Genomic DNA, 27275 nt, shown 5'->3' on the forward strand with positions numbered 1-27275 from the left:
ACTTCAACAACTTTCCCCAGTACTGATGCCAGTGCTCCACAAACTGGAATTCCCTTCTCCCACACCAGTCATTGAACCACGTATTCAACTTGCTAATCTTATGTACACTCCAACAATTTGAATGTGGCTCAGTTAATAATTCGGAGATTACAATCTTTTTGAGGTTCTACTTTTTAGTTGAGCCCCTGGATCCTCATACTCAATGCAGAACCTCCTTCCTAGTTCTACCTATGTTGTTGGTACCTATATGGACCACAACATCTGTATCCTTCCCTCTCCAATACAAGTTCCCCTTCAGCCCTGAGCCGATGTCCCAAACCCTGGCACCAGGTAGGCAACACGGCTGTCTGGACTCTCGCTGTTCGTTGCAGAGAAGTGTCAATTCCCTTCAATACACTGTCCCCCTACTTCCATTGCATTAGCTTTGCTCCCCCCACTTAAATGGTTTCCTATGCCATGGTCAGTTTACTCATCACCACTCTCATCCAAACAAGCTGAGAGCACCTCCAACCTATTGGACATTTAAAGAGGCAGACACTCCTGCCCTCTGGGTCCCCTTGCCTGCCTCACTCACAGTCACACCGTCCTGTCCCTAACCACTGACCAAGTCAGAAGACCCTCTCCTAAGTGGTGTGACTACCTCCTAGTACAAAATATCCTGGTAACTTTCTCCCTCACTGATGTGTCACAGTGTCTGCAGCTTAGCCTCCTGGTCAATGACTGAGTCAAAGCTCCTCGAGTCACAAACACCTGACCACCCTGGCATCCGGTGGCTCCTATATGGTGCAGCCATGAGACATCAACTGTCCTCTCATCCTTAATGTGTTTTAATGAATGAATGAATTAATATTCTTCAATTATTTGTATTGATTTTTCAAATATTTTTATTAACATTACCACCTGTTCGTATACTATTTTAAACCTTGGGACTGGAACAGACCGTAACCACTTATTAGCTATCTCTGTTCTCTATAATAGAGTTTAAAAAAAATTCTACAGCGTTAGAAAGGTAGAAAAAGCCAAAAGGAAACTAACACCTGCTTCCACCACTCACCAGACTCGTACGATTGCACTTGTTCCTCAGCTGCACTCATTTGCTTTTTCTTCCCATTGCCTGGGATTTTCTGTTCTCTGCATTGTTAACCTGTTTCTGTTTTGTTTTCAGTGACAACAATTTCAGCTATGCTGAGAAATGTATATGCCACTTGTTTAGAAATTATTTTCCTTCCTTAGATTTAACCATGCTGATTAATACCAGATTGAACTTAAGAGACTTAAATAAAATGAAAACTAATGGAATTGAAGGCAAATTATTGACCTTGATACGACATTAGTGCAGTGGTAAAAGACAGGAAGTTGGGATATGAATAGAGAATTGGAAGGAAATGATTATCGGTGTCCATCTTTGCTGGGGCCTAAGCTCGTCGCTGTATTAATGACTTCAAATAATACAACAGGAGCCATACCATAGAATGGATATAGAAGGAGGCCATTCAGTTCATTGTGTCTGTGCTGGCTCTCTGCGAGAACAGCTCCCCATGTGCCATTCCCCCACCTTTTACCTGTACCCCTGAAAATATTTTCTCTTCAGATTATTATCCAATTCTGTTCTGAAAACCACAATTGAATCTTCCTCCACCACATACATAGGCAGTGTATCGCAGAGCCTAAACATTTGCTGCTTAAAAACATGTTTATCCTAATATCACCATTGCTTTTTTTTTTAACCAGTCACCTTAAATCAATGTCCTCTGGTTTTCAATCCTTCTACCAAAGGGAACAGTTTCTCCCTATCTACTGTGTCCTCATGAGTTTGAATATCTCTAACATCTTCTCTCCACCTTCTCTTCTCCAAGAACAGCAGCTCCAGCTTCTCCAATCTTATCCACATAATTGAATGTACTCATCCCTATAACCATTCTTGTGAATCGTTTCTACACCCTCGCTAATGCTTGCATATATTTCCTAAGGGGTGTGTCACGATATGCAGGCACACACACACACACACAATGATATACAGACAAGCAGCTAATGGACACAGAGAACAGGACATGACCAATAAGCAGGCAGGACACTCTGGTGAGATCTGAATATAAAAGACACGAGGCACTCACACTCCGCCTCTTTTCACTGATGAACATCTAGAGAGTCAGTCAAGGGTGTTGTTACAATCTCACACCTCCAGCACGTGGCTAAGAGCTAGTCTGGTTCAGTCAGACAGAGTAACCACACTTAAGTTAGCAGAGAGTCGAACTCACAGAACTGTGCTATTAGTTCAATAAACCTGATTGAACTAACTTCAAGGTCTGGAGCATCCTTCTGATTAAAGCTGCATTCAGTTGCAGCCAGTGTTAGACCAGTGTACCTAACATGACTGGGTGGAGCTCAATTGGACGCAGTTCTCTAGATGAGGTTGAATCAGTGTTTTATGGAAGTTTATTTTGGGCATCCTTGCTTTTGTACTCTTGTATGTTTACAAAGCTTAGGATCCTGCATGCCTTACAAACTGCTATCTTCAATAATTTGTGCAATCTCTCTGCTCCTGGACCCGACATACAAGATTGCCAATGACATAACATGGGTGCATCATAAAAGTATAACATTACAAAGAAACATTGATTACTTGAGAAATTAATACTTTTAATGGTGATAGGTTAGGCTCAATACAGGTCCAAAGTGATTTTGGGGACCTATGCACTCAGGTCACTAAAATGCCACTAAATGTGAGGTATAAAAGACTAATGGATTGATAGCCCTTGTTTCTGGATGGCTAAATTATAAAGTGGAGAATGTTTTGCTGCAGCTCTGCAAATCTCTGTTAGACCCTATCTGAAGTGCACAGTTCTGACACCATGCCAGAGAAGGTGTACAATGGCTTTGGAAAGAGTGTAATGCAGATTTACCAGAATATTAACAAGGCTTCAAGTTTAAATTGAGGAGACATTACATGCATTACACTTAGATTCCCTAGAATACAAAAGTTTAAAAGGTGATTTGAATGAGGTACTTGATTTTTAAAAGAATTATTAACAGGGTAGATAAATAGGGTGGAGTGGGATTATTTATGGGAAGTGTTGAGGAAGTTTGGGTTTGGGAACGGGTTTATTAGCTGGGTTAGACTTCTTTATGGGGCTCCAACGGCAAGCGTAGTTACAGGTCAACAAAGATCGGAGTATTTCCGATTATATAGGGGAACAAGACAGGGATGCCTGCTGTCTCCATTGTTGTTCGCGTTGGCAATTGAACCTCCTGGCCATGGCGTTGAGAGACTCCAGGAAATGGAGAGGGGTGATTAGAGGGGGAGAAGAACACCGAGTCTCGTTATACGCAGATGACCTATTGTTATACGTGTCGGACCCAGCGGGGGGGATGATAGAGGTTATGCGAATGTTGAGGGAGTTCGGGGATTTCTTGGGGTATAGGCTAAACATGGGGAAGAGTGAATTATTTGTGATACATCCAGGGGACCAGAGTAGAGAGATAGAAGGCTTACCGCTAAGGAAAGTGGAAAGAAACTTCCGATACCTGGGGATTCAGATTGCTAGGAGCTGGGGAACCTTGCACAGACTTAATCTGACACGGCTGGTAGAACAAATGGAGGAGGACTTCAAGAGGTGGGACATGCAGCCTCTATCGCTGGCGGGCAGGGTGCAAGCAATTAAGATGATGGTCCTCCCGAGGTTCTTATTTGTATTTCAATGTCTCCCTATACTAATCACCAAGACCTTTTTTAATAAAATAGATAGGAGCATCACGAGCTTCGTGTGGGCAGGGAAAGTTCCGAGAGTAAGGAGGGGGTTCCTTCAGCGTAGTAGGGACAGAGGAGGACTGGCACTACCGAACTTGGGCGATTACTATTGGGCCGCCAATGTGGCAATGATACGTAGATGGATGATGGAGGGTGAGGGAGCGGCGTGGAAAAGACTGGAGAGAAAGTCCTGCAAAGGGACGAGTTTAGAGGTGCTGGTGATGGCGCCGCTACCGTTCTCACCTAAAAAGTTTACCACGAACCCGGTGGTGGCGGCAACACTGAATATCTGGGGACAGTGGAGGCGACAGAGAGTGGTGCGGGGAGCCCTGGTGGGGTCCCCTATCAGGAACAACCATAGGTTCGCCCCAGGAAGAATGGATGGAGGATTTCAGAGCTGGTACCAGTTGGGAATTAGGAAGGTGGGAGATTTATTTATAGATGGGACCTTTGCGAGCTTGGGAGCATTGGAGGAAAAGTATAAGTTGCCCCGGGGAAATTTCTTGAGATATATGCAGGTGAGGGCGTTTACTAGACAACAGGTGAGGGAATTTCCGTTGCTCCCGACACACGGGATTCAGGACAGGGTGCTTTCAGGGGTGTGGCTCGGAGAGGGCAAGGTGTCAGAGATTTACAGAGAGATGAGGGAAGAGGGGGAGGAGTCGGTGGGCGAACTAAAAGGAAAGTGGGAAGAAGAATTAGGGGAGGAGATAGAGGAGGGTATGTGGGCTGATGCCCTAAGCAGGGTAAATTCCTCTTCCTCATGCGCCAGGCTTAGCCTGATTCAATTTAAGGTGCTACATAGAGCACACATAACGGGGGCAAGATTGAGCAGGTTCTTTGGAGTGGAGGACAGATGTGGGAGGTGCGGCGGGAGCCCGGCAAACCACGCACATATGTTTTGGGCGTGCCCGGCACTGGAAGGGTATTGGAAGGGAGTGACTTTGCAGGTGGTGAAGGCCCGGGTCAAACCAGGCTGGGGGTTAGCTCTATTTGGAGTTGCGGAAGAGCCGGGAGTGCAGGAGGCGAAAGAGGCCGATGTCGTGGCCTTTGCGTCCCTAGTAGCCCGGCGCAGGATCCTACTCGTGTGGAAGGAGGCGAAACCCCCCGGACTGGAGGCCTGGGTAAATGATATGGCGGGGTTCATTAAACTGGAGCAGATAAAGTTTGCCCTGAGAGGATCGGCTCAAGGGTTCACCAGGCGGTGGCAGCCATTTCTCGACTACCTAGGGGAACGTTAGAGGGGAGATAGATGACCAGCAGCAGCCCAGGGGGAAGGAGGGGGGAGGGGGGGTTTAGTTTAGTTTAGGTCAATAGATAATGGGGTTTTGTTACTTGTGTATTGTTAAAAATTTCTGTTTTGTTATTGTTTCGTTTGCTTTGTAAGAGGGAAAAATTGTTGTTTGGAAAAAAATTTCAATAAAATATATTTAAAAAAAAAAAACCCAAAAAACAGGGTAGATAAAAATGAACTTTTTTTTTGCTGGTGGTAAAGCCTAGGACCAGGGGTTAGATCCTTGAAATCAGAGTTGTGTCTTTCAGGAGAGTAGTTAGGAAATGCATTTTCATGTATAAGCTGGGAGACTGGAATGCTCTCCCACAAAAAGCAGTAAATGCTAACATTATTTGTAAATCTGAGTTCAGTAGATTTTAGGCAAGTAAGTTTTGTTAGAATTTAATTCACTATGATCTCATTGAAGGGCCGCGTTGTCTTGCGGGGGCGTTCTTTCCAGCGTTGTGGGCATCGCTGGCTAGACAACATTCATTGCCCTTTAAGATAGTTGTGAGTCAGCTTGAACCACTGCAGTCCATGTGATGTAGGTACACCCACAGAGCTGTTAGGAAGGGAATTCCTGGATTTTGATCCAGTGACAGTGAAGGAATGGCATTATAGTTCCAAATCAGGATGGTGAGTGGCTTGGGGGGAGGGGGGGGAGCTTCCAGGTGGTGGTGGTGCTTCCATGCATCTGCTGCCCTTGATCTTCTAGGTGACAGAAGTCACCGAGTTTAGATGTTGCTGTCGAAGGAGCCTTGTGAGTTCCTGCAGTGCGTCTTGTGGATGGTGTGCACTGCTGCGACTGTATGTTGGTGATGGAGGGAGTGAATATTGTGGATGGGGTGCCAATCAAGCAGACTACTTTGTACTCTGTTTTGTTGAGCTTCTTGGCGGTTGGAGTTGCACTCATCCAGGCAAGTGGAGAGTATTCCATCACACCTCCGACTTGAGTCCTGTAGATGGTTGATAGGCTTTGTGGAGTCAGGAGATCAGTTACTAGCTGCAGGAATCCCAGTCTCTGACCTGTTCTTGTAACCGCAGTATTTATGTGGCTGGCCCAGTTCAGTTTCTGGTCAATGGTAAGTCCGAGGATCTTGATAGTGGGGATTCTGCGATGATAATGCTATTGAATGTCGTGGGGAGATGTTTGGATTCTCTCATGTTCAAAATGGTCACTGCCTGGCACTTGTGCAGCATGAATGCTAGTTGTCATTTGTCAGTCCAAGCCGGAAGGTTGTCCAGATCTTTCGGACTGCTCGGGTATCGGAGGAGTCGTGGATGGTTCTGAACATTAAGCCATCATCAGCGAACAGTCCCACTTTTGATCTTATGATGGAGGGAAGGTCGTTCATGAAGCAGCTGAAGATATTTGGGCCTGGGACTACCCCGAGGAACTCTTGCAATAATGTCCTGGAGCTGAGATGATTGACCTCCAACAACCACATCATCTTTCTTTGTGTTCGGTATATCTTCAACCAGTGGGAGAGTTTTTACTCTCATTCCCAATGATTCCAGTTTTGCTCGGGGCCCTTGATGCCATACCCGATCAAATGCTGCCTTAATGTCAAGCACAGTCCCTCCCATCTCCCCTCTTGATTTCAGCTCTTTTGTCCCTGTTTGAACCAAGGCTGTAATGAGGTCAGGAGCTGAGTGACCTTGGCAGAACCCAAACTGAGTGTCGGTGAGCCGGTTCTTGTTATGTAAGTGCCAATTGAAAGCACTGACAACGAAAACTTCCATCACTTTGATGATGATCAAGAGTAGACTGATGGGGCAGTAATTGGCCAGGTTGAATTTGTCCTTTCACGTGTACAGGACATACCTGGGCACCAGATATGGAGCATGCGGGTTGAAAAGAAGTCGAGTGGTGAACAGGAAAACTTGTAGTAACAACTTTTAGTGCCTTTGCTGTAATAAGCTGTCTTGCTTCACAGAAGCATTACAATGCACGGTATGACACTGAGCCAAATAAGGAGACATTAAGTCAGATGACCAAAAGCTTGGCCGAAGTTGTGAGTTTTAAGCAGTCTCTTGAAGGTGCAGATGTAGGTAGAGAGGCGGGTAGGAGTAAGGAAGGAATTCCAGAGCTTGTGACCTAGGCAACCTAGCCATCAGTGCTGAAGCAATTAAAGTCATGGATACACATGAGGTCAGAATCGGAGGAGTGCAGATAGCCAGGAGAGTTGGGGACTGGGGACATAACAGATAGGATGGACGAGGTCATGGAGCGATTGCAAAACCAGAATGGGAATTTTAAAATGGGAACCTGGATTGTAGTTTTAGGGTCAGGGAGAATGAGAGTATAGAGGTCAGGAGCACAGATTTGACGTCGCAGGAGGGGGCCAGTGTTCAGGTAGGTGGTTTGAAGTGTGTCTACTTCAATGCCGGGAGTATACGAAACAAGGTAGGGGAACTGGCAGCATGGGTTGGTACCTGGGACTTCGATGTTGTGGCCATTTCGGAGACATGGATAGAGCAGGGACAGGAATGGATGTTGCAGGTTCCGGGGTTTAGGTGTTTTAGTAAGCTCCGAGAAGGAGGCAAAAGAGGGGGAAGTGTGGTGCTGCTCGTCAAGAGCAGTATTACGGTGGCGGGAGAGGATGCTAGATGGGGACTCTTCTTCCGAGGTAGTATGGGCTGAAGTTAGAAACAGGAAAGGAGAGGTCACCCTGTTGGGAGTTTTTTATAGGCCTCCTAATAGTTCTAGGGATGTAGAGGAAAGGATGGCGAAGATGATTCTGGATAAGAGCGAAAGTAACAGGGTAGTTATTATGGGAGACTTTAACTTTCCAAATATTGACTGGAAAAGTTATAGTTCGAGTACAATAGATGGGTCGTTTTTTGTACAGTGTGTGCAGGAGGGTTTCCTGAAACAATATGTTGACAGGCCAACAAGAGGCGAGGCCACGTTGGATTTGGTTTTGGGTAATGAACCAGGCCAGGTGTTGGATTTGGAGGTAGGAGAGCACTTTGGGGACAGTGACCACAATTCGGTGACGTTTACGTTAATGATGGAAAGGGATAAGTATACACCGCAGTGCAAGAGTTATAGCTGGGGGAAGGGCAATTATGATGCCATTAGACGTTACTTGGGCGGGATAAGGTGGAGAAGTAGGCTGCAAGTGTTGGGCACACTGGATAAGTGGGGCTTGTTCAAGGATCAGCTACTGCGTGTTCTTGATAAGTATGTACCGGTCAGGCAGGGAGGAAGGCGTCGAGCGAGGGAACCGTGGTTTACCAAGGAAGTGGAATCTCTTGTTAAGAGGAAGAAGGAGGCCTATGTGAAGATGAGGTGTGAAGTTTCAGTTGGGGCGATGGATAGTTACAAGGTAGTGAGGAAGGATCTAAAGAGAGAGCTAAGACGAGCAAGGAGGGGACGTGAGAAGTATTTGGCAGGAAGAATCAAGGAAAACCCAAAAGCTTTCTATAGGTATGTCAGGAATAAGCAAATGACTAGGGAAAGAGTAGGACCAGTCAAGGACAGGAATGGGAAATTGTGTGTGGAGTCTGAAGAGATAGGCGAGATACTAAATGAATATTTTTCGTCAGTATTCACTCAGGAAAAAGATAATGTTGTGGAGGAGAATGCTGAGCCCCAGGCTAATAGAATAGATGGCATTGAGGTACGTAGGGAAGAGGTATTGGCAATTCTGGACAGGCTGAAAATAGATAAGTCCCCGGGACCTGATGGGATTTATCCTAGGATTCTCTGGGAGGCCAGGGAAGAGATTGCTGGACCTTTGGCTTTGATTTTTATGTCATCATTGGCTACAGGAATAGTGCCAGAGGACAGCAAATGTGGTCCCTTTGTTCAAAAAGGGGAGCAGAGACAACCCTGGCAACTATAGACCGGTGAGCCTCGCGTCTGTAGTGGGTAAAGTCTTGGAGGGGATTATAAGAGACAAGATTTATAATCATCTAGATAGGAATAATATGATCAGGGATAGTCAGCATGGCTTTGTGAAGGGTAGGTCATGCCTCACAAACCTTATCGAGTTCTTTGAGAAGGTGACTGAACAGGTAGATGAGGGTAGAGCAGTTGATGTGGTGTATATGGATTTCAGCAAAGCGTTTGATAAGGTTCCCCACGGTAGGCTATTGCAGAAAATACGGAGGCTGGGGATTGAGGGTGATTTAGAGATGTGGATCAGAAATTGGCTAGCTGAAAGAAGACAGAGGGTGGTGGTTGATGGGAAATGTTCAGAATGGAGTACAGTCACAAGTGGAGTACCACAAGGATCTGTTCTGGGGCCGTTGCTGTTTGTCATTTTTATCAATGACCTAGAGAAAGGCGCAGAAGGGTGGGTGAGTAAATTTGCAGACGATACTAAAGTCGGTGGTGTTGTCGATAGTGTGGAAGGATGTAGCAGGTTACAGAGGGATATAGATAAGCTGCAGAGCTGGGCTGAGAGGTGGCAAATGGAGTTTAATGTAGAGAAGTGTGAGGTGATTCACTTTGGAAGGAATAACAGGAATGCGGAATATTTGGCTAATGGTAAAGTTCTTGAAAGTGTGGATGAGCAGAGGGATCTAGGTATCCATGTACATAGATCCCTGAAAGTTGCCACCCAGGTTGATAGGGTTGTGAAGAAGGCCTATGGAGTGTTGGCCTTTATTGGTAGAGGGATTGAGTTCCAGAGTCGGGAGGTCATGTTGCAGCTGTACAGAACTCTGGTACGGCCGCATTTGGAGTATTGCGTACAGTTCTGGTCACCGCATTATAGGAAGGACGTGGAGGCTTTGGAGCGGGTGCAGAGGAGATTTACCAGGATGTTGCCTGGTATGGAGGGAAAATCTTATGAGGAAAGGCTGATGGACTTGAGGTTGTTTTCGTTGGAGAGAAGAAGGTTAAGAGGAGACTTAATAGAGGCATACAAAATGATCAGGGGCTTGGATAGGGTGGACAGTGAGAGCCTTCTCCCGCGGATTGAAATGGCTGGCACGAGGGGACATAACTTTAAACTGAGGGGTAATAGATATAGGTCAGAGGTAGGTTCTTTACGCAAAGAGTAGTGAGGCCGTGGAATGCCCTACCTGCTACAGTAGTGAACTCGCCAACATTGAGGGCATTTAAAAGTTTATTGGATAAACATATGGATGATAATGGCATAGTGTAGGTTAGATGGCTTTTGTTTCGGTGCAACATCGTGGGCTGAAGGGCCTGTACTGCGCTGTATTGTTCTATGTTCTATGTTCTAAGATGTTGCTTGACTGGGATTCGAGTGTAGGTCAGTGAACACATGGGTGATGGGGTTGGAATATTGTGCGAGCTAAGACCTAGGTAGCACAGTTTAGTGTGACCTCCAGTTTACCGAGGGTAGAATGTGAGAGTCGAGCCAGGCATGTGTTAGAATTGTCCTGTCTAGAGGTAAAGAAAGCATGATTGAGGGTAGATTCGGGTTTAAGACAGTAGGAAGGAGAGAACAAAAAATTACATTTTCAAAGAAAAAAAAGCCGTCTCAATTCTGTGGAATAACGATAAGAGGGGCCGAGAAATATATTGGGTAGCGCTGAAGCATAGGGAAGCTGTACAGTGCCATCTGGTGGTATTGCTAATCTGTTTGTGTGTCAGAAATTGTTTATTTTTGCTGTGCTTTAAAATAGAAAATTCTGCTAAAATGATAACTGCAGTCATGACGGGGAATTGTGCCGTTTTAATGTTGCAAATCCTGTTTACCTTCTGAGAAGAGTGCTGAATGCACATATGAAACTTAATATAGATATGAAGTCATTGATGGGAGGGAAAATCTCGATGTCCATTATCCTTTTGACAGGTTATTGGATTGGATTGGATTTGTTTATTGTCACGTGTACTGAGGTACAGTGAAAAGTATTTTTCTGCGAGCAGCTCAACAGATTATTAAGTACATGAGAAGAAAAGGGAATAAAAGAAAATACATAATAGGGCGACACAAGATATACAATGCAACTACATAAGCACAGGCATCAGATGAAGCATACAGGGTGTAGTGTTAATGAAGTCAGTCCATGAGAGGGTCATTTAGGAGTCTGGTGACAAGAAGCTGTTTTTGAGTCTGTTCGTGCGTGTTCTCAGACTTCTGTATCTCCTGCCTGATGGAAGAAGTTGGAAGAGTGAGTAAGCCGGGTGGGAGGGATCTTTGATTATACTGCCCGCTTTCCCCAGGAAGCGGGAGGTGTAGATGGAGTCAATGGATGGGAGGCAGGTTCGTGTGATGGACTGGGCGGTGTTCACGACTCTCAAGTTTCTTGCAGTCCTGGGCCGAGCAGTTGCCATACCAGGCTGTGATGCAGCCTGATAGGATGCTTTCTATGGTGCATCTGTAAAAGTTGGTAAGGGTTAATGTGGACATGCCGAATTTCCTTAGTTTCCTGAGGAAGTATAGGCGCTGTTGTGCTTTTTGGTGGTAGCGTTGACGTGGGTGGACCAGGACAGATTTTTGGGGATGTGCACCCCTAGGGATTTGAAACTGCTAACCATCTCCATCTCGGCCCCGTTGATGCTGACGGGTGTGTACAGTACTTTGCTTCCTGAAGTCCATTACCAGCTCTTTAGATTTGCTGGCATTGAGGGAGAGATTGTTGTCGCTACACCACTCCACTAGGTTCTCTATCTCCCTCCTGTATTCGGACTCATCGTTATTCGAGATCCGGCCCACTATGGTCGTATCGTCAGCAAACTTGTAGATGGAGTTGGAACCAAGTTTTGCCACGCAGTCGTGTGTGTACAGGGTGTAGAGTAGGGGGCTAAGTACGCAGCCTTGCGGGGCGCCGGTGTTGAGGACTATTGTGGATGAGGTGTTGTTGTTCATTCTTACTGATTGTGGTCGGTTGGTCAGAAAATCGAGGATCCAGTTGCAGAGTGGGGAGCCAAGTGCTAGGTTTTCGAGCTTTGATATGCGCTTGGCTGGGATTATGGTGTGAAAGGCGGAGCTGTAGTCAATAAATAGGAGTCTAATGTAGGAGTCCTTGTTTTCGAGATGCTCTAGGGATGAGTGTAGGGCCAGGGAAATGGTGTCTGATGTGGACCGGTTGCAGCGGTATGCGAATTGCAGTGGATCAAGGCGTTCTGGGAGTATGGAGGTGATGCGCTTCATGATCAACGTCTCGAAGCACTTCATTACGACTGAAGTCAGGGCCACTGGTCGGTAGTCATTGAGGCACGTTGCCTGGTTCTTCTTTGGTACCGGTATGATGGTGGTCTTCTTGAAGCAGGTGGGCACCTCGGAGTGGAGTAGTGACAGGTTAAAGATGTCCGTGAATACCTCTGCCAGCTGGTCCGCGCAGGCTCTGAGTGCGCGACCAGGGATCCCTTCGCCTTCCGAGGGTTTCACTTTCAGGAAGGCCTATCTGACTTCGGAAGCTGTGATGGTGGGTATGGGTGAATTATGGGCCGCTGGGGCACTCGCCAGCGGATTGTTGGTTGCCTGCTCGAACTGAGCATTCCCCCCCCCCAAAGTTGGAGAATTTCATGATGTTCAGCAGCCTCCTGGGTGAAGAAGAAAGTGGAACAGTGACTGTTTACCATTGTTTTGGCAGGAAGAATAGAAAACAGTATACTGTTTAAATGGAGAAAGATTGTAGAACCTGGTGATGGAGGAATCCAGGTATCCTGGTACATGAGTCACAAAGTTACTGTGCAGGTACAGTAAATGATTCGCAAGGCAAATGGAATGTTGGCGTTTATTGCAAGAGGAATGGAATATAAAGGTAGTAAAGTTTTACTACAGCTTTACAGTGCCTTGGTGAGACCACATCTGGTGTTCTTGGTGCATTTTTGGTCTCCTTATTTTAAAAAATCAAAAATTGCTTGAGAAGCAGTTCAGAGGAGGTTCAACCCATTGGAATTTAGAAGAATGTGAGGATATTATTGGAACATAAGATCCTGAGGGGAGATGATAGAGGGATGCCGGAAGGACATTTCCTTTTTATGGGGGAGAGTGAAATTAGGGGACATTGTCTTAGAAAGAGCTCTTAGTTTTAAACTGAGGCGAGGAGAAATTTTTCTCCCAAAGGGTGTTGTGTGTGGAATTCTCTTGTGTAAAAGCAGTGGAGGCTGAGGTCTTTGCATTTATTCAAGGCAGAGTGAGACCGGTTTTTGTTTGGTAAAAGATTCAAGGGTTATAGAAGAAGACAGGATAGTGGGTGGAGCTGAGACTACAACCAGACCAGTCATGATCTTATTGAATGGTGGAGCAGGCTTGAAGCGCCAAATAGTCTCCTCCTGCTTCCATGCTCCTAGCAGCACAGACTTGATACAACTTGAGTGAACAAAGCTTATCTCAAGGTGGCAGATAGTGTAGTGGGAAAAATAAGAATGAACTTCAATTATTACCATTAAATAGAATCTGGTGATTTTTTGTAGAACATTATGGGAAATATCATGACGTACTTTCTTACTTCGACTTGGCAGCCAGATTTCAGCACCGGCAATGAGCACATTGATGAGACCTTTCTGGCACAGTCCACAGTGGTGTCACACAATGCCAGGGACCTGGATTCAATGAGTGCATGTGTGCAGTTTGCACGTTCCTCTCGTGTCTGCATGGGGTTTTCTCTGGCTGTTCCTAATTCCTTCCACAGTACTTTTGATGTGCAGGTTGGGTGGATTGGCCATGCTGAATTGCCCCTTTAGTGTCTAAAGATGTACAGGTTAGGTGGGGTTACGGGTATAGGGCGAGGGAGTGGGCCTAGGTAGCATACTTTTTCAGAGTGTCGGTGCAGACCTGATGGGCCAAATGGCCTCCACCTGTACTGGTAGGGATTCTATGATTCTATGAACTTGCCTCCTGCCTCCATCTTCTAAGGCTGCTTGAAACCACTTTTTGAGAAAGGACAGTTAGTGCTACATAAAATATCATTTTAAAATTCGGAAATGGAAAAACAAGAGGGCAATAGTAGTGCAAGTTTAAATAATAAGTAAAGCTTCCAAATTTGTGTTGCATTAATGATTAATTTTGTGCTCTGCCACCAAGACTTGTGGGCACCATCTACTGGCCGGGTCCCGCAGAACCGGGACGAGATGCGGCCGGTAGATCCTGGGAGAGGCCTCACCTGGGATTCCCAACAGCCGTTCGGCCTCGAGATCTGGTTAGATCTCGTGAAATGTCATGATCTGGATCCTGCCCACAATGGGTGGGACACAGTCTCGCATGGCTAAGTGAATTTAAGAACCCACTTGAACCTGTTGCTACAGGATCGAACGGTCGTCCGGGTTCTACCGGCCTCTCTGAGGAGACCCTAGCTGGGCGCTGTTCAGTACTGGTCCCCACAAACTGGGACCAGGTGGAATGGTACCTAGGGGAAAGGGATGGGCTCCCAGACGATCGGAGGCCTCTGGATGGTCGACATCCAGGCAGGGTGGCACCTTGGCACTGCTGGTGCCACCCAGGCACCTTGGCACTGCCACCTGGGAACCCAGAATCTCTTGCCCAGAACGGACTCTTATTTTCTTTTTAAAGTGAGCTCGCGCTCTTTGCGCCAAGTAAGCTCAGATGGTCTCTAATAAATCTGTGATAGATTTATTAATTTGAGAACAAGTCAAACCCTACATTCATAAAATAAATACGTTTAACTATAAAAGGAGCATAATGAGCAGTATTAATGTTTGACCACTGGATGTCACTTCTGCACTGAAAAGAAGGTTAACCAGCCACAAATCATGCCAAGGATAGATGGACTACTTAGACAGTTTGAGAAGGGAGACTAAAGAGCAAGATCTGGAGAAGAGTTATCTTAACAAATACTCTGGGTATCATTTGTACCAGGCAGGTTTTTGAAAAATAAATTTGTGTACCCAATTCTTTTTTCCAATTAAGGGCAATTTAGCGTGGCCAATCCACCTACCCTGCACATCTTTGGGTTGTGGGGGTGAGACCCACCCAGACATGGGGAGAATGTGCAAACTCCACACAGACAGTGACCCAGAACCGGGATAGAACCTGGGTCCTCGGTGCCGTGAGGCAGCAATGCCAACCACTGCGCCACCGTGCCGCTGTCGTGCCAGGCAGGTTAAGCAAATCGATAACTGATTAAAATAGTCATGTTGGAAGGGAGAGTTACAGATTCCTTCAAGGACACTGGGACAATTCTAAAGTAGGGGATGCTATATAGATGGGATGGTCTTTATCTGAATCGACAATTACCAATTTGGTGAGCATAAATAATGCAGCGAGAGAGGATTGAAACTCGAGGGGAGGGGCCAACAGACAGCGAAAAATAAAACCATGGAAGTCGAAGTTATGGTGAACCTGGATGTAAAGTACAAAGCAAGATGATGATCAATTTCAGATACTGATGCACCTGATAAATGTGTATAATATAAGGATTTGCCCACACTGAGAGAATGACAAATTAAAATCATCAAATACATCTGTCTAGGAAATAATGGGTGTCTAGATATTATGTTTATTTAAGATGGCATCAAAATAAAATGGGCATTGTGGTGTTCTTGCTTGAGCAGAGAAGTTATGGTATGACCGATTTGGTCATGGTATTGTCGGGTTGAATAAATGAAGGAGGATGTAGATTGCTTCTTAGTAGAAACAGACTGCCTTTAATGTCAATAGGCCCTTATTGGAATTGGGTGTGGATAATGTGAAAATCTTTTGCATAGGGTTGGGAGGCACACGAGGACGATGAGTATCTGCTACAGAAATAGATTTCATATTAATTTCTTTCTAAACTTTTTTTTAAGCCCTTGCCTCTGTCTGGTGAAACCTTGCACACTAGTTGCTTGTTTACTGGACATCCAGCAATGGATAGTTAATCCATTTTAAGTGTTCTAATCCATGGCTTTCCTTTCTCCTTAAGGGAAGAAGATTTCTGGCCAGTTTGATAAATGACAAAATAATCCGGGTCAGTCACCGAGATGCTGCTCAGGATGGAGCCTATTTGGTTGATGCACTAAGTGATGCCCTGGATGTTGCTCAAGAAGTTACTGAAAAGGGGTTTGCTGAAAAAAGCAAGGACGCTTCGGTGCACAACTATGAACGAATAAGGAGTAATTCTGCCCCACTGATTTCTGGTAGGAATGCAGAGAGGTTTCAGGGACTCGCAAGTGGGTCACAAAGAGTGAAGAGTATGCTGAATTCAACAAATGATCAGCTGGGAAATGACATAAAGAGCCGAGGAGATACTGTAGAACATAAAAATAGAGATATAAAGATGGATCAGGAAAATTCCCTTTTGCGTGCCTTGTAAGTACAAGATACTTTATACAGTGCTGTTTTACTCAACGGTTTACAGTATTTTTTAATGACTTGGATGAAGGGCCTGGGTGTGTGGTATCTTAAGTTTGTTGGTGACAAGGTAGGTGGTCAAGCAAGTTGTGAAGAGGGTGGCACAAAGGGATGTAAATCTGTTAAGTTAGTGGGCAAACATTTAGCAGGTGGAGTATGATGTTGGAAAATGTGAACTAGTACAGTGTAATAATCTTAGTGCCACAAGTAGGCTTACATTAACACTACAATGAAGTTACTGTGAATTTGGCAGGAAGAATCGAAAAGCAGAATGTTATTTAAATGGGAAGAGACTTGTAGAAATCTGTGGCTCTGAAGGTTCACTTGACTAATTTCTGGGATGGGCTTATGAGGAAAAGTTACGCAGGTTAGGCCTATACTCATTGAAGCTCAGAAGAATGATAGGTAACCTTATTGAAACGGGACGATAAAAAGGATGGATGTTGGGAACATGTTTCCCCTTGTGGGGGAATCTAGGACTGGGGCACAGTTTAAAAATAAAGGGTCTCCGATTTAATGTGAAAGTGCGGTACTTTTTTGAGGGTTTTTAGACTTCGGAATTCTCCCAAGAGAGTAGTGCCGATGGTCATTTAATGTATTCAAGGCTGAGTGGGCCAGATTTTAGTTTGACGAGGGAGTCGAGGCAGGAAAGGTGAGTCACTGCCACACCGATCCACCATGATCTTATTGAATGGCGGAGCAGGCTCGTGGGGCCAAATGGCCTTCTGCTCCTATTTCTTATGATCTTCTAACCAGCAATTGCATTTGTGATAAAATGGTACATATCAGATTGTGCCATATACTTGAATGTTACAGATTTTCCTGTGATGTCACAGGAATATTTATGATCATCTTGTCTTTAATGGACTTACTAATGAGATTAATTGAATAACTCTTAACTATTTAGAGATGCTTAAAATGACAATCTAATAGTTGGAAGTGGGAGTAACTAAAATACAGGAATTTCTTTCCTTCCCTATCCCATAAGTTAGCAACATGGCAGTTCCACCAAGTTTTTTAAAATTCATTCATTTTTAAAAAAATATATATTTTGCGAGATAGTCAATGAACGGTTGTCACCGCCTGGTGAACCCTTGAGCCGAACCTCTTCGTGCGAACTTTATCCGTTCCAGATTTATAAACCCTGCCATGTCGTTTATCCAGGCCTCCACACCCGGGGGTTTAGCTTCCTTCCACATTAACAATATCCTTCGCCGGGCTACTAGGGACGCAAAGGCCAAAACATCAGCGTCTCTCGCCTCCTGCACTCCCGGCTCTTCTGCAACCCCGAATATAGCCAACCCCCAGCTTGGCTCGATCCGGACCTCCACCACCTTCGAAAGCACATTTGCCACCCCCACCCAGAACCCATGCAGTGCTGAGCATGACCAAAACATGTGGGTGTGGTTCGCTGGGCTTCTCTCTCATCTCCCGCACCTATCCTCGACCCCGAAAAATTTACTGAGCCTTGCTCCGGTCATGTGCGCCCTGTGCAAGACCTTGAATTGTATCAGGCTAAGCCTGCACACGAGGACGAAGAGTTTACCCTGCGTAGGGCATCTGCCCACAGCCCCTTTTCGATCTCTTCCCCCAGCTCTTCTTCCCATTTTCCTTTCAGCTCATCCACCATGATCTACCCCTCGTCTCTCATTTCCCTGTATATATCTGACACCCTACCATCCCCCACCCATGTCCCCGAAATCACTCTCTCCTGAATCTCCTGCGTCGGGAGCTGCGGAAATTCCCTCACCTGTTGCCTCACAAAAGCCCTCAATTGCATATACCGAAATGCATTCCCCTGGGGCAACCCGTAATTTTCCGTCAGCGCTCCCAGACTCGCAAACGTCCCGTCTAGGAACAGATCTCTCAGTTGCACAATCCCTGCTCTCTGCCATGTTCTAAATCCCCCATCTATTCCCCCTGGGACAAACCTATGATTATTCCTTATCGGGGACCGCACCGAGGCACCTGTCATTCCCTTATGCCGTCTCCACTGCCCCCAAATTTTCAGCGTTGCCACTGGACTTGTGTATTCGGGGAGAACGGCAACGGCGCCGTCGCCAATGCTTGTAGGCTGGTTCCTTTACAGGACGCCATTTCCAGTCTCTTCCACGCCGCTCCCTCCCCTTCTCCCATCCACTTACACACCATTGAGATATTGGCGGCTCAATAATAATCACTTAAGCTCGGCAGTGCCAGTCCCTCCCCATCCCTGCTACGTTGCAAAAACCCCCTCCTCCCTCTCTGAGTCTTCCCAGTCCACACAAAGCTCATAACACTCTTCTCAATTTTTTTGAAAAAAGCCCTCGTAACCATCACCGGGAGGCACTGGAACACAAAAAGAAATCTCGGGAGGACTACCATTTTGACCGCCTGCACCCTGCCCACCAGTGACAGGGACACCATGTCCCATCTCTTGAAATCCTTCTCCATCTGTTCCACCAATCGTGTTAACTTAAGCCTATGTAGGGTTCCCCAGTTCCTGGCTATCTGGATCCCTAAGTACCCGAAATCTCTTGTTACCCTCCTCAGCGGTAAATCATCTATTCCCCTGCTCTGCTCCCCCGGATGCACCACAAACAACTCACTCTTCCCCATATTCAATTTGTACCCCGAAAATTCCCCAAACTCCCGGAGTGTCCACATTATCTCAGGCATCCCCTCCACTGGGTCCGCAACATACAGCAATAGGTCATCTGCATACAATGATACCCGGTGTTCTTCTCCTCCCCTGAGTACTCCCCTCCACTTCCTAGAGCCGCTCAGTGCTATGGCCAGCGGCTCAATTGCCAGTGCAAACAGTAACGGAGACGGGACACCCCTGTCCTGTCCCTCTATAAAGACGGAAGTAGTCGGACCTCTGCCTGTTCGTGATCACACTTGCCACCGGGGCCCTATATAGCAGCTGTACCCATCCAATAAACCCCTCTCCAAAACCAAATCTCTTCAACACTTCCCATACGTAGTCCCACTCCACTCTGTCAAATGCTTTCTCAGCGTCCATCGCCACCACTATCTCCGCCTCCCCCTCCGGCGGGGGCATCATCACCACCCCTAGCAGCCTCCGTATATTCGTGTTCAGCTGTCTCCCCTTAACGAACGCAGTTTGATCCTCGTGGACCACCCCCGGAACACAATCCTCTATCCTCGTCGCCATCACCTTGGCCAGGAGCTTAGCATCCACGTTCAGGAGGGAAATAGGCCTGTAAGACCCGCACTGCAGCGGGTCTTTTTCCTTCTTTAAGAGTAACGATATCGTCGCCTCCGACATAGTCGGGGGCAACTTCCCCCTTTCCCTGGCCTCATTAAAGGTTCTCGTCAAAAGCGGGGCCAGTAGGTCCATGTATTTCCTATAAAATTCCACCGGGAACCCATCCGGTCCCCCCCCCCCCCCCCCCCCCCCCAGGATACGCTTCATGAAGTTTACATCATCCCAGTTCGGGGCGTATACGTTCACCAGAACCACCGCCTCCCCTTGCAATCTGCCACTCACCATCACGTATCTACCCCCACTGTCTGCCACTATGGTCTTTGCCTCAAACAGTACCCGTTTCCCCACTAAAATAGCCACCCCCCTATTCTTCGCATCTAAGCCCGAATGGAACACCTGCCCCACCCATCCTTTACGTAGTATAACCTGATCTGCCAGTTTCAGGTGCGTCTCCTGCAACATGACCACATCTGCCTTTAAGTTCTTTAGGTGTGCGAGTACCCATGCCCTTTTTAATCGGCCCATTCAGCCCTCTCACGTTCCACGTGATCAACCGGGTTGGGGGGCTCTTTACCCCCCCCCCCCCATGTCGACTAGCCATCCCCTTTTCTAACCCAGCTCCTCACCCGATTCCCACGTACCCGTATATCCCACCGGCGGTGCTCTCTCTCTCTCTCTCTCTCTCTCTCTCTCTCTCTCTCTCTCTCTCTCTCTCTCTCTCTTCCCCCCCCCCCCCAACGAGGGGAAAAGAGAAAAGTTACAAAATTGAAAAAATCCCCCCTTCCCCTTCTTCGTCCCATAATCACCCCACCACTTTATTACAGAAGCTTTTTCTCTCGCCAGACTATTCCAGCTTCTCGTCCACAATGAATGTCCACGCCTCTTCTGCCGTCTCAAAGTAGTGGTGCTTCCCTTTGTGTGTGACCCACAGTCTCGCCGGCTGCAACATTCCAAATTTGACCTTTTTGTGGAGCACCGCCTTGGCCAGGTTGAAACTTGCCCCCCTCCTCGCCACCTCCGCACTCCAATCCTGGTACACGCGGATCACCGCGTTCTCCCACCTGCAGCTTCGAGTTTTCTTCGCCCATCTTAGAACCATCTCTCTGTCATTGTAGTGGTGAAACCTCACCACTATGGCTCGTGGTATTTCTCCTGCCTTTGGTCTTCGCGCCAGAACTCAATAAGCTCCCTCCACCTCCAAAGGGCCCGTCGTGGCCTCCTATCCCATTAGCGAGTGAAGCATCGTGCTCACATATGCCCCGACTTCCGCCCCTTCTGTGCCTTCGGGAAGACCCAAGACTCTTAAATTCTTCCTCCTCGAGTTATTCTCCAGGGCTTCCAACCTCTCCACACACCTTTTGTGCTGTGCCTCGTGCCTCGGACGTAACCAACGCAAACACGGGAGAATGTGCAAACTCCACACGGACAGTGACCCAGAGCCGGGATCGAACCCGGGACCTCGGGGCTGTGAAACAGCAGTGCTAACCACTGTGCCACCCTGGCAGTTCATTTCTCAGTCAGAATGGTGTGTAACTTGGGGGCAAATCTGCAAGTGCTGGGCATGTTCCCATGTACCTGATTCCCTTGTTCTAGGTGGCAGGGTTGCGAGTTTGGGAAGTGGAGAACTTACTGCAGAATCCATTGCTTGCAGTGGACAGAGCTCTGGGTCCTGCAGACTTCATGCATTTTTTGAGGTCCTTCCTGCATAAATAGATGACAACAGATTTTAGGGTTTTAATTTCGGCTTCTAAAGGAGTTGGGCAAGCATGCAGTGGAATATGTGCAAAAATGGTTTTACTGTTTATAAAAATGAGCATTTTCTGCCTGTGTTTTGAACAAGTTAACATGAAAATTGAAGGTTTTAATGCATACGGAATTAATGGATATTTGAGAGAAATCTAAAGCTATTTCAGTAACTATTTTAAATCCATCTTTGAGGGAGAGAAAAACATCAATTCAGTATCGTTCAGGACAGAAGCTCAACGTGATCAAGATGCAGCATGACCAAAGAATGCTGGACGATCAAAATGAAAGATTGAGAGCAAAGAATTCCAAATATCTCCAAAATTGCCATTTATTGGAAGGACAGATTAAACTGCAGCAGCACGAATTGAACGTAAGCTATTGTTAAATATATGTGATCAGTTTAAAATTTAATTTTGTTGGTAAGGTTTAAATTTTTGTGTGTTTTATAAGTTTCCATGAACTGTCTTTTCAGGTGTGAATTTGATTCTAAAAATGTTTAGGCTCCGCTTTCAGGTAGCTTTTGCAATGTAAGAACAAATACTAACACTTGGGCTCTAGTATTACCTGTTACTGTATAATTTTAAGGATGTGTAGAACGTCTGGTGGCGTCCATGGTGTGAGTGGTCGCACATTTGGCAGCTCCCACTTGTGGCGGGGTTTTTGCGTCTTTTCCCCGATTAACGGGTGGATGTGTTGATGGAAAAAAAATGCAGGAGTGGTAGAGAGGATGGATTTGTGGATCAAAAGTGGTTTTAAGTGAAAGGAGCTGTCGGAGTGAGAAACCTTTCCTGTGACACGGGAAGATGACGAAGGATAAGGGATCAGCCCTACCATCTCAGTGCTCTTTGGAGCAGCTGGTGGACTTCTTGAACAAGAAGTTCACCCAGCAGAGAAAGGAGTCTCTGGAAGACCCAGCGAGGACGGTGGATCTGCTAAAAGCGGGAAAAGACCGTGTGGAGCTGAGGCTGGAGTCTCCAAGCTAGGCAATCCAGAAGGTGGAGACGGTGGGGGAGCATGAAGAGCAGCTTACTTCGTTGGCTGCTGAGATGGGGGTGATGTGAGATATCCAGAAGCGGCTTCGCTGAGATGGGGGTGATGTGAGGTATCTAGAAGTGGCTTCAAGAGAAGGTGGAAGATCTGGAGAACCGCTCCCGGAGACAGAACCTGAGGATTGTGGGGTTGCCAGAGGGCATTGAGGGAACAGGAGCTGGCTTGTATGCAGCCAAGATGCTGGAGAAGTTGTTGGGAGAGGGGGGTCTTCGAATGGCCCCTGGAGGTGGATCGAGCGCACAGGGTGCTGATGAGGAAGCCGCAGGGTAACGAGCCGCTAAGGGCAATGGTGGTGCGGTTCCACCGGTTCCTTGACAAAGAACCAATCCTGAACCAATGACAAAGAACGGGGCGGGCGTTGTTGGGGTTTTGTTTTGTGGGGGATGGAGAGGGTTGTGAGAGTGCATTGGGCTCTTTTTGTTTTCTCTGGGGGGCATTGTCCTTTGTTCTTATTTGGGGGTTGGGGTTTCTTTTTGTTTGAGTCTTTGATGGTTGATATTGTTGTTTGCACCAACAGTGTTTGAGTGTGGGGAGGGGAATCAGTGGGGGGTCGGATGCTAGGCGCCATGGGCGAGGGCTGCTAGGCGCCATGGGCGAGGGCTGCCAGGCTAGCTGGGTGGGCTAGTTCTCGGAAGTGTAGTGGGGGTGAGCAGATGGCAAGTGTGATGGGGGTTGGAATTCTTCTGTGGGGGAGCGGGGAGTTCTGAAGGGAGGGGCTTTTGAACTGTGGGGGTGGGGGGGGAAGAGAGGAAGAGTCCCCCGACCAGGCTGATCATATGGAATGTGAGAGGGTTGAATGGGCTGGCCAAGAGGGCCTGCGTGTTCGCGCATTTGAGGAGCTTAAAGGCGGATGTGGCATTCTTGCAGGAAACTCACCTGAAGATTGAAGGGGAGGGGAAAGAGATTTTGACACTGTCTTGAGCAGAAATTGGATCGGTCGAGCTTGGGGAAGGTATTGGCAGTGGCGAGGGAATTGAGGGGGTTTATTGGGGGAAGGAAGTTTGGTAGGCCAAGGGTGAACAAATTTCCCTTTTTCTCCCAAGTACGTAGGGTGTTTTCCCGAATCGCCTATTTTGTGATGGACAGGATGTTTTTGCCAGGGGTGGTCTGTTCAGAGTACTCAGCAATTGTGGTTTCGGACCACGTGCCGCATTGGTGGACTTGCAGGTGAATCGAGGTTGGGGAGTCGGTGGGGGGAGATCGTAAAGGTGACGGATTGATGGAGGGATCACTGTCTTGGACCTGGGTTGGGTGAATGGGGTGTTCGGGGACTTTACAGGATATTGTATGAGTAGGTGCCCCTGGCCCGGGTGGAGGGAATGAGCAGTTTTTTTTGGATGAGTTGGAGTTCCTTTGGGTGAAGAGGACCTGGTGGAGGGATTGGGAGCCCCCATTGGGCTGGTGGAGGGTTTGGGGGCGGGAAAGCCCCTGGTCAGGATGGGTTTCTGGTGGAATTCTTATAAAAGCTTTCCGGGGACTTGGAGCGCCTGCTGGTAAGGGTGTTCAATGAGGCGAGGAAGCAGGGGTGCTCCTCACTACTTTATCGCAGGCCTCAATCTCCTTAATTTTAAGAGGATAAGGATCCAGAGCAGTGTGGGTCTTACAGGCCAATTTCATTATTAAATGTGGACACTACGTTGCTGGCCAAGATCTTAAGCCTCAAGAATTGAGGAGTGTGTGTGCCGGGGGTGATGGGGGAAAGACCAGACTGGGGTTTGTTAAGAGGAGGGCATTTGTCGTCTAAACATCAGCCGGTTGTAAATGTTATAATGATTTCATAGAATTTACAGTGCAGAAGGAGGCCATTCGGCCCATCGAGTCTGCACCGCCTCTTGGAAATTAGCACCCTATCCAAGGTCCACACCTCTACCCTATCCCCATAACCCAGTAACCCCCACCCAACACTAAGGGCAATTTATCATGGCCAATCCACCTAACCTGCACATCTTTGGACTGTGGAGGAAATCGGAGCACCCGGAGGAAACCCACGCACACACTGGGAGGACGTGCAGGCTCCGCACAGACAGTGACCCAAGCCGGAATCGAACCTGGGACCTGGAGCTGTGAAGCAATTGTGCTAACCACAATGCTACCATGATGTCCCCGGAGGGACGAAGTGTGGAGGTGGTGATCGCCATGGATGCAGATAAGGCCTTCGACCGGGTGGAATGGGACTATTTGTGAGAAGTGCTGGGGCAGTTTTGGTTTGGGCAGTTGTTTGTGGATTGGGTCCGGCTGTTGTAAGGGGCGTCAACGCGAGTGTGCAGACAAACCAAGTGAGTTCCGAGTATTTCCTGTTGCACCTGGGGATGAGGCAGGGATGCCCACTCGCCCCCTGCTCTTTGCCTTGGCTATAGAGCCATTGGCTACAGCGCTGAGAGCAATCAGGAGATTGGCAGGGATAGTGCAGGGGTGGGGTGGAGCATCGTGTCTCGTTGTACGTGGACAGATTTACAGTTCTATATCAAATTCTTGGAAGTTATTGGGAGGATTATGGGCATTTTGGAGAATTTGGTCAGTTCTCTGGGTACAAATTGAATATGGGGAAGAGCGAGGTTGTTCTGATCCAAACGAGGGGGCAGGATAGGAGGCTGGGGGAGTTGCCGTTGTGGGGGAGAGCTTTCGGTATTTGGGCATTCAGGTGGCACGGTTGGTGGAGCAGATGAAGGGGGATTTAAGGAGGTGGGATGTGCTCCCGCTGTCTGTGGCGGGACCGGTCCAATCGGTGAAGATGAGGGTTCTCCCGGAGTTCTTATTTGTGTTCCAGAATCACCCGATTCTTCATTCCAAAGGCGCTTTTTAGGAGGGTGAATACAGTGATATCAGGGTTTGTGTGGGCGGGTGAAGTCTGAGAAGGTGCTGCTGGAAGCGGGGTGGGGGGTTGGCTCTCCCAAATTTGATGAATTATTACTGGGTGGTGAAATATAGCGATGGGTCAGGAAGTGGATTAGTGGGTGAGGGGTCGGTATGGGAGTGGATGAGGTGGCCCTCTTTCTTGTAAGGACTTGAGTTTAGGGGCACTATTCATGGCGCCCTCTGCTATTCTCACCAGCCAGGTACTCCACAAGTCTGGTCGTGGTGGCAGCCCTGAGGATGTGGCGACAGGCGACAGCACCTGAGGCTGGAGCAGGCCTTGGTTTGGGCACTGATCTGTGGGAATCTAAGGTTTGCTCCGGGGGGCTGGATGAGGGGTTTCGGGAATGGCAGTGGCAGAGATTGACGTTTGGGATCTATTCCTGAGTGGTAGCTTTTCGAGCTTGGGGGGGGTTAGTGGAGGAATTTGAGTTGCCCGCTGGAAATGGGTTCCGATTTATAGGTGAGGGATTTTGTCAGGTGCCTTTCCTCACCTGCCGCCCCAGGGGCCGCAGGACAAGGTGGTGTCAAAAACGGGCAGGTGAGGGCAGAATTCTGGAAATTTATAAGGAGTTGATGGACTGGGAGGGAGCCCCGATAGGGCAGTGAAGCGTAAGTGAGAGGATGGGGTAGTGAAGCGTAAGTGAGAGGAAGATGTTAGGGAGGGAGGTGGAGGCTGGGCTGTGGGAGGAGACTTTGAGGAGGGTGACTGCATTCTCGGCATGTGCTAGGCTTAGCCTTATTCAGTTTAAAGTGGTTCACAGGGCACACATGACTGTGGCTAGGATGAGCAGGTTTTTTGAAGGGGTGGAGGATAGGTGTGTGTAGGTGGGCCACCAAATCATGTCCACCTGTTTTGGGCCTGTCCGAAGCTTGAAGGATTCTGGCGGGGGTTCGCCAATGTTATGTCAGAGGTCTTGGGGGTGAAGATGGTCCCAAGCCCAGAAGTGGCTACCTTTTTGGAGTGACAGATAACCCAGGAGTCCAGGGGACAAGAGAGGACGATGTCTTGGCCTTTGCCTCCCTGGTAGCCCGGAGACAGATTTTAGTGGAGTGGTGGGACCGAGGGCCACCAAAACCAGGGGTTTGGGGGAGCGATCTGGCCGAGTTCCTCAGGCTGGAGAAGATAAAGTTTGCCTTGAAAGGGTCTGTGAAGGGGTTTGCTCGGAGATGGCAGCCGTTCATCGACTTCTTTGAAAATAGTTAAGATGTCCGGGGAGGGGTAGGGTGGGGAAAGAGAGCGGGAGGCGTCCGGGGAGGGGTAGGGTGGGGAAAGAGAGCGGGAGGCGAGATGGTGGGGTGTTCGGCATTTACTTGTTTTGAGTATTTGTGTTCCTGTTTTTTTTAATGGTTGTTTGATGTGTATATATAGAAATACTTCAATAACATGTTTTTCCAAAAAAAAGTAGATGTGTAGCATTTAATTGGCCTAATATGTGTTTCCAATGAAAAGGTGAAGACTGTCAATGCAGGAATGTAAAAAAATCTACAAAACACTACAGTATGTAGTCCAGCATCTAAGAAAAGGCAGGTTAATGTTTCCAATAGAGATGGTTAGAATTGAGAAAAGAAGGCAGGAGAGCCTTGATAGTAGTGTTAAAAATGGAGTAAATATGTGTACAGTTATAATTTACTCAAACTAATGGGGCTTACAACATTGAATGGCAATGTTACCGATTTGAGCATTCACTGATGAAGTGTGCAGCTGGAGAAGTATTACAGTTCCATTTTGTGTGTTTTGGTTTATCAGAGCTCAAATTCGGAAGTACATGTTTTACCATTTGCACCTCTTTTACACAGTTCACATTCAGTATTGTTCCATACTGATTTGATTATGCCCTTGCAACCTCAAAATACATAATTCCCTCTACTTTACTCATTCCCTGGGCTACAAATTCAACAGTGTTGATTTACGAATGCAGGGATCCAGTTCCACAATGTTTCACGCCCAATCGAGGCCTTCCTGCTGTTATTACAGTACGAAGTCTTACAACACCAGGTTAAAGTCCAACAGGTTTGTTTCGATGTCACTAGCTTTCGGAGCGCTGCTCCTTCCTCAGGTGAATGAAGAGGTATGTTCCAGAAACACATGTATAGACAGATTCAAAGATGCCAAAAACTGCTTGGAATGCGACCATTAGCAGGTGATTAAATCTTTACAGATCCAGAGAT

General features: G+C 47.3%; 1 protein-coding gene across 1 annotated transcript in view; it reads left to right on the top strand.

The window, feature by feature from the left end:
• Nucleotides 1-27275, top strand: part of stk31 (serine/threonine kinase 31) — a 228886-nt gene that overhangs the window by 34441 nt on the left and 167170 nt on the right. The window contains 2 exon segments of the mRNA XM_072509268.1: nucleotides 15816-16201; nucleotides 21393-21570. Of these exon segments, the coding sequence (XP_072365369.1) occupies nucleotides 15816-16201; nucleotides 21393-21570 (564 nt within the window).

This window comes from Scyliorhinus torazame, chromosome 6 (assembly GCF_047496885.1).
Source record: "Scyliorhinus torazame isolate Kashiwa2021f chromosome 6, sScyTor2.1, whole genome shotgun sequence".
NCBI lineage: Eukaryota > Metazoa > Chordata > Chondrichthyes > Carcharhiniformes > Scyliorhinidae > Scyliorhinus > Scyliorhinus torazame.